At 33.9% G+C, this 15,253-nt stretch overlaps 1 protein-coding gene across 1 annotated transcript in view; it reads right to left on the bottom strand.

The window, feature by feature from the left end:
- Positions 1-15,253, bottom strand: part of LOC101896102 (paired box protein Pax-6-like) — a 122,455-nt gene that overhangs the window by 23,988 nt on the left and 83,214 nt on the right. The window contains 1 exon segment of the mRNA XM_059128681.1: positions 293-397. Within this exon segment, the coding sequence (XP_058984664.1) occupies positions 293-397 (105 nt within the window).

The raw sequence follows: 15,253 nt of genomic DNA, 5'->3' as shown, positions 1-15,253 counted from the left end.
AAATATTCCTGAGAGATGTTGCCCTCATATGATATTTCAGATATTCACCCCTTTCGATATTGATTTGCCTCCCTTTAATATTCAATATTTAGCCCCTGAATTGTGATTTTCAAACACCAGTTTTTATTTTTTCTTTCACATATCCTTTTCCCAAGGCAATTATCCCCTTCCCTTTAGTGCCCATCAATTTTCCGCTACACATTTGCATTATTGTTGCAATGCGTATAGCTATCATCAATTGTTGTTGTTGTTGCTTTTTTATTTCCTATTGTTGTATTATATTTTTATTTACCTTATCCAATGAAACACTGCTGCAGTCGCCATTTTCACGCTTGCGTTGTTCATCCTTGAGGCGTTCCGCTTTACGCCATTTGGCACGGCGATTTTGAAACCAAACCTAAAATCGAAAAAAATGTTTTATTTGTTGATGGGTTAGCAAACAGACAAATTAGTTATTAAACAAAAAAAAGATGTTGTAATATTTTTCTTTTATTGAATGAAGAGTGGCCATTCTCGAAATCTAGTTAAATAATATCTCTTGTTCGTCCTTTTCGTATGTTTACTTTTCGGTAGCAGAGAAAGCCACAAATTGAGAAACAAAATTACAATTGTTTTCATTGCCTGACTGCCCCCGAGGCAAATAATAATTTTGTAGTCGTCATAAATTGAAAAAGTTTTTCGAGAATTTCATTTATTGTTCGAGTATGCGGAACAAAAAAGGATGCTGAGAACCTAAGGGAAAAATGTATTTCATGCTTGAATGAAATTAGTTACAACAGAGTGCTAGGGAAGAGGGGCTAGGAATGTGGCAGAGTTTAGAACGTGGTTTCTATAAAATGGAACTTTATGTCGTCCGGCCTTTATACACCATTTGAAAACTTCAATTATACCCAAATCAAAAATTCCTAAGAATCCTAAAGAGATAACATTACAGGGTGGATGGTCACGATTTGTTTATACTAAATATTTTCCCAAGTATTTCTACCGGCTACGAACCAAAAATTCCAAGTTCTGACTTATCACTTGAAATATTTTAATAAGGACCCTAAAGTAAAAATAACTGGAGAATGTCGTTAATAAGTTAACATGGTTCCATTCCAAAGGCCTGGATCTACACAAAAATATGTTTTCTACCATTTAAGATTTCCAATAATCAAATTTGGGTTGGGCCAGGACCTTTACAAATCCCAAAATCGGCCGTTCCAGCAAAATGGATCTTATGTTGGAATGAAAACCGATATGAAAAAATGTTCGTAGATAGAATTTAAATTCCATGAGAATCCAAGTTGCCAAATGATAGACAGAGTTCAAAAAAAAAATGTTCTCGTTTTCTAGCGAGTCAAAAATACTTGGGAACAGTAGTGCTCGAGTACGAGTTTTGCAAGAATGTTACTCGCCACTATTTTTTTTTTGTAAGAGCGCTCGCGAGTGCTCCTGTTTGAAAAAAAAAATCCGAAATGAGAGTAAAATCGACAGAAAAAAGGTACTTGGTCAGGTTCAGATGTTGCTGGGGACAGAGATTGTGAAGAAAACTAAGGAGAGAAAAACGTCAAAAGCAAAATATTGCAAGAGGCCGGATGTGTACAAAGCAACTGCAACTGCACTATCATGTGCATTATTTGTTGTAGTTCATTTTACCGCTTGGTGTTGGAAAAGTTATAGAATCTGATTTGAAGCGAATTTCACTCCTAAAACCATAAAAGCGTACTCGCTTTTATCGGAGTAGAATAAAAAACTGAGGATACTTCAGTTCTTTGCTTTACTCGCAGGATTCCTCCCGCTCAATTTCGAGGGAATTTTGCTTTTCTTTTTTTTTCTCTCTTCACGAATTCGAGCGAGGATTTTAGAGCTCTGGACAATTTTTTTTTTTTTTTGATAATTAGAGCTTATGCCTTCGAAGTATGGAATATGAGAAGCTATCGCGAATTGGCAAATAATGGTCCTGTTCTAGGAAATAATGTATTAAGGGCTTATATCGTCTTTAAACCTGAAACGCCAAATTAAAACTGATGTGTTTAGAAAATATATCTAAAATAAGAGGTCTATACCGGTTTGTAATCCAACATAAAATGCAAATACCAGCTCATTCGAGAACCTGGGAAAATATTCTTTACAAGTCCATTGTTGCATGTAATGGGGTATCCCATTGAATACTACACTGAGGGAAAAATCCCGTTGCGAAATCAAGCACGTATGTTGTCATTTTCGCAACGACCCGTTGTTATATTTTTCAACAACGGCTGTTGGTGAATTGTGCACGAACGTGCTCAAATTGACACCGAGACGTGGTCAACTTTCGGTACCAACAACAGCCGTGCTTAATTTGTCCATTTGTAATATTGGTAATTGCAGCCGATTACACACGAGTAAAAAATGACAACGGTGGTGCATGATTCACACACGGTCGTTGTCAATATGACACCGGTCGTGTATGAATTATGCACCACCACCTGCATAATGATGCACCACCGTTGTTACTTTGTACACCGACGTGCATGAATCGTACACGATCGTTGCCATTTTAGCAACTACCGTGTATGAATCATGCACCACCGTTGTCATTTTTTTTACTCGTGTGCAATCGGCTGCATATTTACCATTTTTTCCGTGTTATTGAAAGAGAAAGGACGCATTGTGCAAAAAATTTATTGAAAATGAATAATAATTCGCAAGATCCTCAAAATATCATTGGTGAGTTGTTAGAAATCGATGGCAATATTGTTGTGGTTCGCGATACAAACCATTGCAGCAGTCAAGATGCGGAAAACAATGAGGACGATTATATGTTAAGGGAGTTCTTAAAAGGAATAAATATGGAGTCGCTTTTTGAACAATTAAAAGGTAAGTAAATAAAAATGAATTTTTCAGTTAATCAGTGTAATTAACAAAGAATTTTCTTTTTTGTTCTTTTAGCATCACATGTAACATTTCGCAGCTTGCAGTACTTGAAAAAAGAAGATTTAAAGGAAGCAGTGCCACCATTGGGACTGCGTGTTGAATTCAGAGAAAAGCTCTTTGCTTGGAAAAAACGAAAGGTACGTATTATTTGTTTTACAGAGTTGAACTCAGTATTAATATTGTCATAACAATAGCTCGGGATTGATGACGAAACTATGTCAGTTCCATCTAAAATAGGTGAATGGTGGAAACGCAACGAGACACCTGCAAGTACTCCTGGTACTCCCGACACTACAGGTTCGAACTGCTCAAAAGCCAAAGGAATTTTGTCAGAGGTAAGGTAAGAGTAATATTTGTGTAAGCATAGTTAATGTAGTTTTTTTATTTAATATAGGATCTAACGGAATTGTTAACACATACCTCGAAGGGGAAACTAGCGCTTGAATGTAGTAGCGTTAATAAGAAATTAAGTGACGAGCAAAGAGATGATATAATTAATATAATTATTGAAGATATTTTAACCAACAATGTTACTCTTTACACTCAAGACTATATGCGCATATTGGATGAAATTTGTTCCGTTTTTCCTCTTGAAAACGAAATGAGGGTAAGATTAACAATATAAACAACGTATCTGATTATGTAGTTTCTTAACTTATAATATGTCTTTATTTTTAGGATTATTATTACATTTCAAGAAAAGGAAAGAACAACGCAAGCGGAAAACTTTATGCCAAGTATAGAAACAAGAAGTCCAAAAGAATAAAGCTTTTGATTTCCGAGCCTAGCACAAGCAAAGCAGCAACTCACACATCTCCTAATTTTTGTAACAAAGATGTTCCCGAAATTGATGAATCAGTTGAAAATTCATTGAAAGCTTCCTTACTAAGAGAATGTAATGATTGGGGATCGATCTGCGAAAAATGGAAAAGATCTTTTAACATACGGCAAAGAGATATAAAAAATTTAAGTAGCCATACATTTCTCCTTGAATGGACGAAGTTGTCCGATGCAAGAGCTTCAGAATTGGTAAGTAGCCATGAGCTATTTATTTGTATATGGATACTAATGTTTCGTTTTAGGTCAACATTGATTTCGATATTATGTATCCACAGAAAGGCAATCTTCTACTTTCTAAATGGGACCAATTTAAGAAAAAAATTTACAATTATTATGGGAAAAATATTCATAACGAACATTGCAAACAACTCTTCGCAAATGTTTTGACGGCAAGCAGCATAGGTAAATTTTAATTCCTGATTTATCATAAACATTAAAAGTAATATTTATTTTATATTTCGGTTGCAGATGCTCAAGATTATATATACGCAATACTGTTGAATTCAGTTTTACCATCACCTGCTAGGTTTAAATGTGGAAACGGTAAATTACGAAAAAAAGTAACAATAGCTGATTCGCAGAAAAGTTTCGTACTGCGACTACCGACAATTAACGATTATAAAAGGCAAATTGATACAGTCACTGAAAAGTATTACAATGCTGGATTAACTATACAGCCATTTATAATTGTGGAGGGTTTGTCCGATTTCAATATAAAAGGTTTTTATGTTTTTTTTAACCACAATTTGTTAAAATTTCAATCGTTCCTCGAATGTTTAGATACATGTTTTAAAATTTTTCATGCACTTTCTTTAAAATATCCAAATGCCTGCCAAATTCCATGGATTTTTATCCAAAAATATTTTTATGAAATTAATACTGTATATGATATAAAATCAGTTAATTTGACTTCACTTATTAATTTCTGCAACAATAATTAAAGTACAATTCAAAATGTATATTTGCTTTCGTTGCCGTAAGCATTTTGATAAGGCAAATCTTTTAATAGCTCATTTGAAAACAGACCATTTAATGTCCACTAAATTTTTAAAAGTACAATGCGTTCAGGACAACTGTAAGCAAACATTTACAAAATTTACGTCATTCAGAATTCATTTAGAAAAACTTCACAAGAATCACACAAAAGCTCCACCAATGGTTAAAGCCATTAATGTGCCAGTTGAAATGTCATCATCAAAAGAAAATGATTATACAAACAGTGAAACTGTTATTAACAACAATACAATAGAAAAGGATTTAAATGTTTTGAAAAAGAAAACCTTATATCTGTCTTTACAATTACATGGTCAAAGCTATATGCCTAGAAATCATGTTATAGAAATACAACATTCTGTTTCAATTCTGCTTTCATCCATTTCATGTACAATTGAAAAATATATAACTGATCATCCAAATTATGAAGACTTAAGGTACTTACTAAACTTTTGTAAAAATCCTTTCGAAGAAACTAGAACGGAATATAGACTTTTAAAAATTTTAAAAGAACTAAACTTTTATGATGATCCAAAGGTTTATGTAATTAGCAATCAAGTCTCGGAAATTGTTATCAGCGGAAATCCCAGTTTAGGTCCAAAGTTATCCAATATTTATATAATGCCACTGAAATTCATGATAAGTGCCCTTTTTAAAATTCCAAATCTCTTAGATTTGACATTAGAAAACTCCAAAAAATTCCTAAATTCACCTGTTTTACAAAATTTTACAAACGGTGAGTTATATAAAACTAAATTATTAAAATATCAGTACAATTTAGTTATTCCCTATGTCCTTTACATGGATGATTTTCAAATTAATAATCCTCTTGGAACCCATACATTTTCCATATGTGGTTGTTATATTAGCTTTCCTTCAATGCCACAGCACTTGTTGTCAAAACTTGATTATATATTAACTGCTGCGTTTATACCATCAAAGGATTTAAAAGAACGTGGAAATGAAGTTTCATTTCACAATCTTGTAGAAGAGTTAAAAATTCTAGAAGAAGGGGTTGAAATTTGTGTTCAACAAAGTGTTCAGAAGGTGCATTTTATTTTAGGTGTAATTATTGGAGATAATTTAGCAGTTAATAGTATTTTAGGCTACGTGCAATCATTTAACTCTAAAAGATTTTGCCGGGTATGTAGAAGAAAAAAGTCCCAAATGCAATTCGACGCAATTCAGCATTTAGATAGTTTAAGAAACCAAGAGAATTACAACTCAAATGTATTGGAAAATAATTTTCAAGAAACAGGTATTAAAAACAAGTGTATCTTCGAATCTTTACCAAATTTTAACGTCACTGAAAATTTTTGTTTTGATATTATGCATGACATTTTCGAGGGCATATGTGTCTACGATATGTCTAATGTAATTCTCGGGCTGATTCAAGAAAATATTGTTACGTTAGATTGTATTAACAGCAGAAAATCTTTATTCCAATTTGGAGAAATTGAAGTGGGAAATAAATCTGGACCACTAGATTTATGTAGATTGAAAAACTATAACTTAAAAATGACAGCTAGTGAAACTATGTGTTTTACTAATTTTTTACCTTTAATGGTAGGCGATTTAATTCCTTTCTCCAACGATCACTGGAAAGTTTTTATAATATTATTACAAATAATCGATTTACTTTTAAGACCAAGTTATATAGAAGACGATTTAATAAAATTGGAAGAATTAATTAGAGATCACCATTCACTTTATATAACATTATACGGTTCGTTAAAACCGAAACACCACTTTCTTGTCCACTATCCCACAGCTATCCGAAAATGTGGTCCCCTTAAATATCTCTGGAGCATGAGATTCGAAGCTAAACACAAGGAAGCAAAAGCCTATTTAGGAAATACTACATCAAGAGTAAATCCCTGTCGTTCATTATCTATTAAGTCTGGATTGAAATTTTCCAATTTTTTATTAAAACACGAAGATAACTTAGAACCAAATGTTATCATTAATACGCATACCATCGAAGATTTGGCAAAAGAGGAATATTGTTACAAAAAAAGTAAGCCAGTTTTAAATTACCAAAATTGCAAAGTGTCTGATGACATTTTTTTAAGGGAACTAGGTATAAAAAAAACTATTATTTAGCAACAAATAATGCCGCAATTGAACTTTTCAAAATTAAACATTTAATAATTGAAAATGAAAATGTTTACATTTTATGTAACCAAGTAAAAGTTAAAAACTTTGATTACCATTTACAATCGTATGAAGTTGGTTCTCTGAATGAGGATACAATTTTTTTAATACCAATTTTAGATTTTATTACTTACCCATTTCACTTATATCCTATGAATAATGGAAAAGTTTATTTCAGATTTAAGTTAATTTAATTTGTTTCTATACATTGAATATATGTAATTCGAATTGTTTTGTTAAATCAAATATGTATTTATATTGAATTTATGTAATTGGTTTCGTTCAATAAAATACTTTTCAAAAAATGTCGTTTCTTCTACTAAGGGTATAAAATGGAAAAGGAACGGATATCAAAAAATGACCACCATTGATTTCAATCTGACAACGGGCGTTGACAATCCGACAACGGAGCGTTGACAATCTGACAACGAAGCGTTGACGATCTGACAACGAAGCGTTGACAATCTGACAACGGGGCGTGCTCGAAATGACCACGTATGTGCTCATTTCATGCACATCTGTTGTTGAAATCGTTGCCAAAATCTCGGTGTCAAAATGACAACAGCGTGCTCATTTTGACACCAAACGTGGTTGATACACTATCATACACGGATGTGGTCATTTCATACACGGATGTTGTCATTTTTTCTCTGGGTGTACCCTCCAAACAAATGAACTAAAAATAAATTATTAATGAATAACCAAAGGACCTCACAGAGCTTTTTCTCCCTAGAAGTCCTCCAGGAGACCTCTATTTCTTCCCTTAAAATACCTCTAAATGGTCCAAAGAAGAATTAGAAAGGATACTCTATCCATCTCTTCAAGTCTTCAAGATGTTTTCAGTGCACAGAAGACCCTTTCAAACTCTTCCATAGATTATATAGAGATATTTTGAGGTAGGAAATAGAGGTCAACCGGAGGTCTCTATTTATTTCTTTAAAATATTTCTAAATTGTCCAAAGAAGAATTTGAAAGGATCCTCTATCCATGGAAGAACTTCTCAAGTCTACAAGAGGTTTTCAGTGGATAGAAGATTCAAATTCTTCTATGAATTAATTAGAAACATTTTGAGGTAAAAAATAGAGGTCTCCTGGAGGTCTTCTAAAGACAAAAACAATAGAACAAAAGCCTTTTTGATGGGGTTATGTGAGTAGAATGTTTGGACCAGGACCAGATCTTCTATGAAAAGAAGGCACTTTAAGGAATTTCATGGATTAAAGATCATTTAGACAATTTTTATGAAAAACCCCTGCTAAAAGTTTTTTGTTTTATGGATGAAATACTTTTAAGAAGTCCTTTGTGGAAGGTGTTCTATCCACAGAGGACTTCTTAAAGGTGTTTCATCCATAAAAAAACTTTTAGGCGTCTTTTAATAGTAGACCCACTAGATGTGTTCCATGATTAGCACATTATTTTTAATGAATAGAAGACTTTTTTGTTTGTTTTATTTTAGATGTCCCTCTTGAGATCTTTTGTATCCGGAAGAGGCTGGAGACAATTTTACTTTTTTTGGAGAGAAGACCTTTTCTATGGTTTCTTATATGTAGAAGACATATCTTTTTTTAGGCAAATCCTTTTGACACCTTCAGTTTTTTAGAAGTTTTTCATAGATAGATTATATATTTTGTATTTAAAGAACATCTCCCTGCGGCCTTCTAATGTTGTTATATTTTTCAAAAGACCTCTTCGAATGAAAGACAAGAGAAAAGAGATTTGTAGATATAGAAGACCCTATGAAACGAAGTTTTTATTGAGAGCTTCGGCGGATAAGTCGCAAGGTCTTCTTCTCTTTTGATATATACAATTATTTTAAGGGTCGAATTTTGGTAGAGTTGTAATTTTCGAAGTTTTAGTATTTTGTAATTTCCGTTGTATTCTTGTCTTTACGAGAATAAGATGAGTGGCAGGAAATATTATAATCATTTCCATAATTAAGATTTTCTCTAACAAACTAAAACAATTTCATTATGTACTCTGTCGTTAAACAAAGCAAATTGCAATTTGATGTGCGAATGTAAAATTTTACATATATACACACATAGATGAGAGTTACTCTGGCTTAGTGTTGTTAAAAGAAAATTCAATTTCGTTCTTGTGATTTGTAAAGTTTTCCATTTTATTGTAGATTAAGGGCAATTTGTGCACCATAGCATTTCCTCTTTCCCGACGCAATTTACCTAAGAGTATCGAAAAGTAATCACACACACTCTCTACTAAACTATAAATACACATCCATACGTATATGAAGTCATGTGGTGAGTGTATGTTAGTGCAAATCTAGTTTTTCGTTTTCTACATCACATCCCACATCCCTTCTCCCCCTTGACTAATGAGACAATTAGCTTTACGATTTACGATTTTATGCATGACAATATGATAAATTATCTTCCGTTTTTATTTTCCTTCTTCATCTACTTGGTCTCCGTTCAAATCTTGTGTCTGTGCTACCATAGCTGATGTGTTCGTTTTTTTTTGGTATCCTGTTTTTCTTGTCGATTTTGTTCGTTTTTCGGTTCTTGTTCTGTTTCCGTTTCCTGTAGACATGTTTCTTTAACATGATGATGGGCTGTTGGCTGTCTGATGATGATGGTGTGGATAAATTTTTGTCTAGTAAATTATGAGGAAAAATCAACTAAGATCTGAGAGTAGAAAATTAGTTTTTGGGATATGCGAGGAGGGAAAGAAACTATCAAATGATAGTAAAATTGATTGCAAATTTGTTTTAGTAATTTGCTCATAATGTAGTCTAATTATATAAAGAAGGGGGGAGGGGGGGGGGGGGGGGGGGGGGGGGGGGGGGGGGGGTTGTTATTGGTAGGATTTCTGACAAGATATTTAAAAGCAGATAGAGAATATCAGATGCGAAAATATCTCCTTAGTAAAAGGAAATTTATAAGGCAGAGTAAAAAATGTGTGAAGCATCTGCAATGCTTTGAAATATTCGTCAGAAACCGCAAAAAGTATATATAAGGGTACCTCCAGATTTTCAGTACTTCTAAGGTTTCTACCACAATTTCCAACCAAATCAGTTGATACTTGACAATTGGGGTTCTGGGCATGCCTTTTCTCTTCCTGCAAAAAAATATTCGCTCCAGGTCCACTAATTGGTACAACCACAATATAACGGTACCTCTAGTTTTTCGTTATTTTGACGATTTCTAACCAAATCAACTTAAACTTGACATTTCGGGTTTTGAAAGGTCTGTTATTTTCCTGCACAAAGAGGTCCACTAATTCGTAGAGCCCTCATATAACGGCACCTGAGGTTTCTCGAAGGGTTTTTTCACAATTTCCAAATAGATGATTATATAGATTTCGCTATTTGTGTTATTTTTATTTTAATTAAAACAGATTTATATTCTAATTTAGCACATTCTACTCTTCATTATTTCACTTTACTTTGAGAAACAAAGTGGTGGAGAGTATAAATGTTCGGCCCCGCTGAACTTAAAGCAGTTTTTACTTGTTTTCCTTTTAGAATATATAATTACGCTTTTTTATCCGAACATCAAAGTTCGTTCCCTAATTCTCTGAAGTTCACTGCTCAATTATTTGTGTTGAATCATCGGGAAGTGACTCTCAGTATTTAAAAATTTCCGCGGTTGTATGGAATTGTTCGAATCTTTAATGCAAAAAAATATGGTCCATTTCACCCGCTAAATATTATCCCATGACCATCCAAAATCGTAGGCTTTCTGGCTTTTTCTAAACTCTAATTGCACGAAAAATAACACTCCGATTGATCTTTAGTTTTGACATATAGAATGACTACAAAATCATCAATAAATCTGATGTTGGTCCATATTATCCTTTTGATATTTTGCCATTATCTCCACCAACAATAGACTCTTCTCTTCTGAACTTAATCCTATCTCCGTTCAAAATTTCGTGGAACGGACCACAATTGGGACTTGTAGCGTAATAAAAAAAAAAATAATATGGACAGACGGACAAATAGACACACAAAGAGCTAGGTCGACTGAGCTCGGTGAGATGGGAAGATAGATATATAACATCGTGGGTCCAGAACAAATATTTAGAGGTGTTACAAACTTTTTGGGTGAATAAAACTTATATTACCCCAACAAACAGTTTTTTGGACATTAAAATTGTATTATATTTTTTTTTTGAAGATAGTTCGATTTTTAATGGAATTTGAGCAAAATGTCATCCAATAGTGACACTAATGCAAATTTTCCCTATTTTAGCTTTAGCAGTTTCTTCTGGGCTTAGGTGTACGTAAAATGTTAAAAGTAACAAGTAAAAAAGCAGCAAGTTCGGCCAGGTCGAACTTTGAATATCTTCCACCATTTGGAAGAAATTGGGAAATTATCAAAAAAAAAAAAAAAAAAACTAGTTAAAAAGCAGTAAGTTCGGCCGGTCGAACTTTGAATACCCTCCACCATTAGAACGAATTTGGAAATTTCGAAAAAATAAAAACCGTTAAACATTCTGTTAAATTTTAAAAATACAGAATATAGCCGTTATATTGGGATTTATACGACGTGGAACTACAGTGTTGTCATATGCCATTACCATTTTCAAATTCGAAACTTGAATAAACGGTGAATAATGTAGCTAAAATCATGAAAAACCCGTAAGTAGGGAGATACCGTAACATCGGAGCTATTCGAAGACCTGGACTTGCATAGACAATTTTCTGTTATAGTCTGTATTGTATCTAAAATCGTCAAAATACCGAATATAGGGAGGCAGTTATATGTGGGGCCTATACAAAGTTTTGGACCTGCATAGACAACTTTCTGTCATAGGCTGAAGTATCCATTACGAACTTCAAATATAAAATTTGAAACAATTTCGGTGAATAATGCGCTAAAATCATCAAAATACCGAATATCGGGAGGTACCGTTATATGGGGGCTATACGAAGACGTGGACCTGCACAGACAATTATCTGTCTTAGGATGTAGTATCCCTTTGGAATTTCAAATACCAAATTTGTGAATAATGTCGAAATACCGAATATCGGGAGGTACCGTTATGTGGGACCTATATAGGAGCGTGGACCTGCACAGTCAATTTTCTGTCTTTCCTTTGGAACTTCAAATATCAAATAATTCCGGTGAATAATGCCGCTAAAATCATGAAAAAACCGAATAAAGGGAGGTACAATTATATGGGGGTTATGCGATGAAGTAGACCTGCACAGACAATTTTTTGTCATAGGCTGTAGTATCCATTACGAACTTCAAGTACCAAATTAAAATAAATGTCGATAAATCATCAAAATACCGAATATTGGGAGGTACCGTTATATGGGGACTATACGAAGACGTGGACCTGTCCTGACAATTTTCTATCTTAAATTGTAGTATCTCTTTGGAATTTCAAAAGCCAAATTTTCCGACGAATATTGTCGCTAAAATCATTAAAATACCGAATATCGGGAGGAACCGTTATCTGGGGGCTATATGAAAACGTGGACCTACATGGCCCATTGACGAACTTAACCTGCCTACTGGCAAAAAAAAAAAACATGTCTGCGAAGTTGTAGTCTTCTATCTCGATTCGTTCGAAGGATAGAGTGATTACAACAGACAGACGGACATCGCTAAATCGACATAGAATTTTACGCTGATCAAGCATGTATATAATTTGTTTGGTCTTACATGAGTATTTCGAGGAGTTACAAAGGGAATGACAAAATTAATATACCCTCCATAGTATGGTGGAGGATATAAAAAACTTTGGAATATACTGTTAAAATCATCAAAATACCGAATATAGTCTATACGAAGGCTGCACGGTAAGGGGTGGACCAATATAGCTCATTTTCAGTACCAAAAGTCCTGCAGACCAAACACACATCTGCGTAATATTTTATCAACCTACTTGAATTATTTCGAAAGCTAGAGTGAATTCCACAGACGGACAGGCAGACAGGTGGACGGAAATCGTTAAATCGACATAGGATTTTATGATGATCAAGAATATACACACTTTGTGGGGTCTAAAATGTATTCTTCGAGGTGTTACAAACGGAATGGCAAACTCAATATACTATCCTGGAGGTTATAATATATTACTATAACAATAAAAAAAAATACTTTTCGTATTTCAATAAAATTCCGAAATAATACTTTTTTATTTCAAATAAAAAAATAAATTGGAATGGGTGTTTATATTGCAATTCTATTAGAGGTTGTAATATTGGGGCAATCAACATGAATCATCTGCATATATTAAACAAAAAAGCCAGCAACAACAGCAACATATGACTTGAAGTGTTCCAGCCATCGTCCTCCATTGCCAGACCTGACTGACGACTGGCTGTTCATGTGGAAGTATTTCAATTCAATTGTTCGCCTTAAGCATGAAATGGTTGGCAGCTCAATTTGAAGCAGCCATGGCAGCAGTAGCTCCAACAATAAAGAAAATATCCATAAAAGGGCTTTATTATGCTCTTGTTTTTATAGAATAATGCAATCAAGTTGAGACCCTCTACAGTTGAAGCTCCCTAGATCACACACACACACACACAGCAGTAACTAATACATATACACAATGGATATACCTCCCCAAAATTTTTGGAGTGGAAGAGGAAAGGTTTCTCAAAAACAGAAACAAAACTTCCATACTTTTGTTATACGTGTATGTGTGTGTGCGTATATTTTTTTAATCACGTTTTCTCCTCCAGACTCTCAGTTTCTCTTTTTTGTAAAAATAAATTTAGTTTCCCTGTAGTTGTAACAATTTTTTGTTCCTTTTTTTCTGTTGTACACTCTATTTAAACGTCCTGGTGTGGGTGGCTTTATGTGTGTGTTTGTGTGGTTAAGTTCCCCTTTGGTTGTAACGCCCACCTATATTTTATCTCCTCTCCCGTCGTTTTTGGTCTTGTTTTGTCTGTTCTCCATAGAATGAATATCCTTTCAGGTTTCCTTTTTTTTTACTTTTGTATTTTGAATAATACATAGAGCCATGATGTCTGTGTATGTGTGTGTGTATATAGATTTTACTACCCCAACACAGATACATTTCTATTTTTTGGGGGTTGTTTGCCCGTTGTGCCGCGCATGATTCTCCCCCATTCGGTCGAGTTGTGAGAGTAAATTCAATGGAGTTTTTTTTTGTTTTTAGCCCCAAGGCTCCATTGTTGTGTGTTGGGGTTTTTTTATTTTTCTTCTTTCGGGTTTTTTAATGGCAATTTTCTTTCTCTGTGTCGTTTGGGAGGGGGGAGGTTGGATTGTGGAATGGGGGGGGGGGTGAAATGGCATTTTGTGTTGCCTTTGGGAGTCATCGATTTCAATTTGGTTAGTTAGTTACTTACAAAATGAAATAATCTTATAAATTACGTTTTATATTCTTATCTTCTTTTTTTTCGGAATAGATTTTCCTCGATTAGATACCGAAAAATGTTACTTCTCCTCCCTCCTTCTCCTCCCCTAACATCTGAGAATACCTCTAAGGGATTGTTGGATTTGCTGCCATTGCTCCGGTTTTTTGTTGTTGTTGTTGTTGTTATTAATTTTGTGGCAAAGTTGATTGGGTAATTTTGTTTAAGTTTTAATGACTGTAATTTTGTTTCTTCTTTGTCTTCTCCATCTTCTGCTGCTGCTGCTTTTGTTGAACTTTGTGGTTCAATGTGTAAACGAAAGGATACGTTGTAATTGAAAGGATAATCAATGAAATATGAAAGTAATTCAATGAAGGGGTTTTTTCTCTTTTCGGTTATAAATGATGAGAGATGATGATGATGGTAAAGATGTGAGTTTTTGAGAATTGTGTTGGGAGGGATAAATCGAGAATTTTAATTAAACATTTAAACATTTATTTGGATGGGATTTTATTTATGAAACTCTACGAAACCACAAAATTTGAGAGTGACTTGAGCTGACTGACCTATTACAGTGTAATATTAACAAACCAGCTTCTGCATTACCAGGAGATTGAAAATTACTTATATCTCAACCAATCAAAATAATAAAATGCTGCAAGATTTATGTGATAAATCGGTCCATGTTTTGGTAAAGCCTCCATATAACGGTTCAACCAGATGTATAGGTATTTTGCATGTTAGTAACATTACTTCGGCAGACTTATAGACTTATAATTTTAATTTGAAGATCTCATTGAAACGTGATTTTTGTACAAAACATGTTAAGAAGAATCAGTCAGTTTTTTCCCTCAGCCTTCATAATCATAACATTCAAACTGTTGACCCTTCATGGAACAAGGAGGGGGGGGGGGGGGTGTTCCGAAGGAGTGAGCCAATATTTTCCATTTCGTATCTAACCTAAGTGAGATATAAATATTACGACGTCTCAGATTGACTTCTTACATCCCTTTTTATGAGATGTGTTATGTTTTTTGATAAATGTTGAAAATCGAACATTTTTTTCAGTTTCAG

The sequence above is a fragment of the Musca domestica genome, unplaced genomic scaffold (assembly GCF_030504385.1).
Source record: "Musca domestica strain aabys unplaced genomic scaffold, Musca_domestica.polishedcontigs.V.1.1 57, whole genome shotgun sequence".
Classification (NCBI taxonomy): domain Eukaryota; kingdom Metazoa; phylum Arthropoda; class Insecta; order Diptera; family Muscidae; genus Musca; species Musca domestica.
The sequence above is the reverse complement of the archived record's forward strand: the minus strand, read 5'-3'. Positions and strand labels throughout refer to the sequence as shown.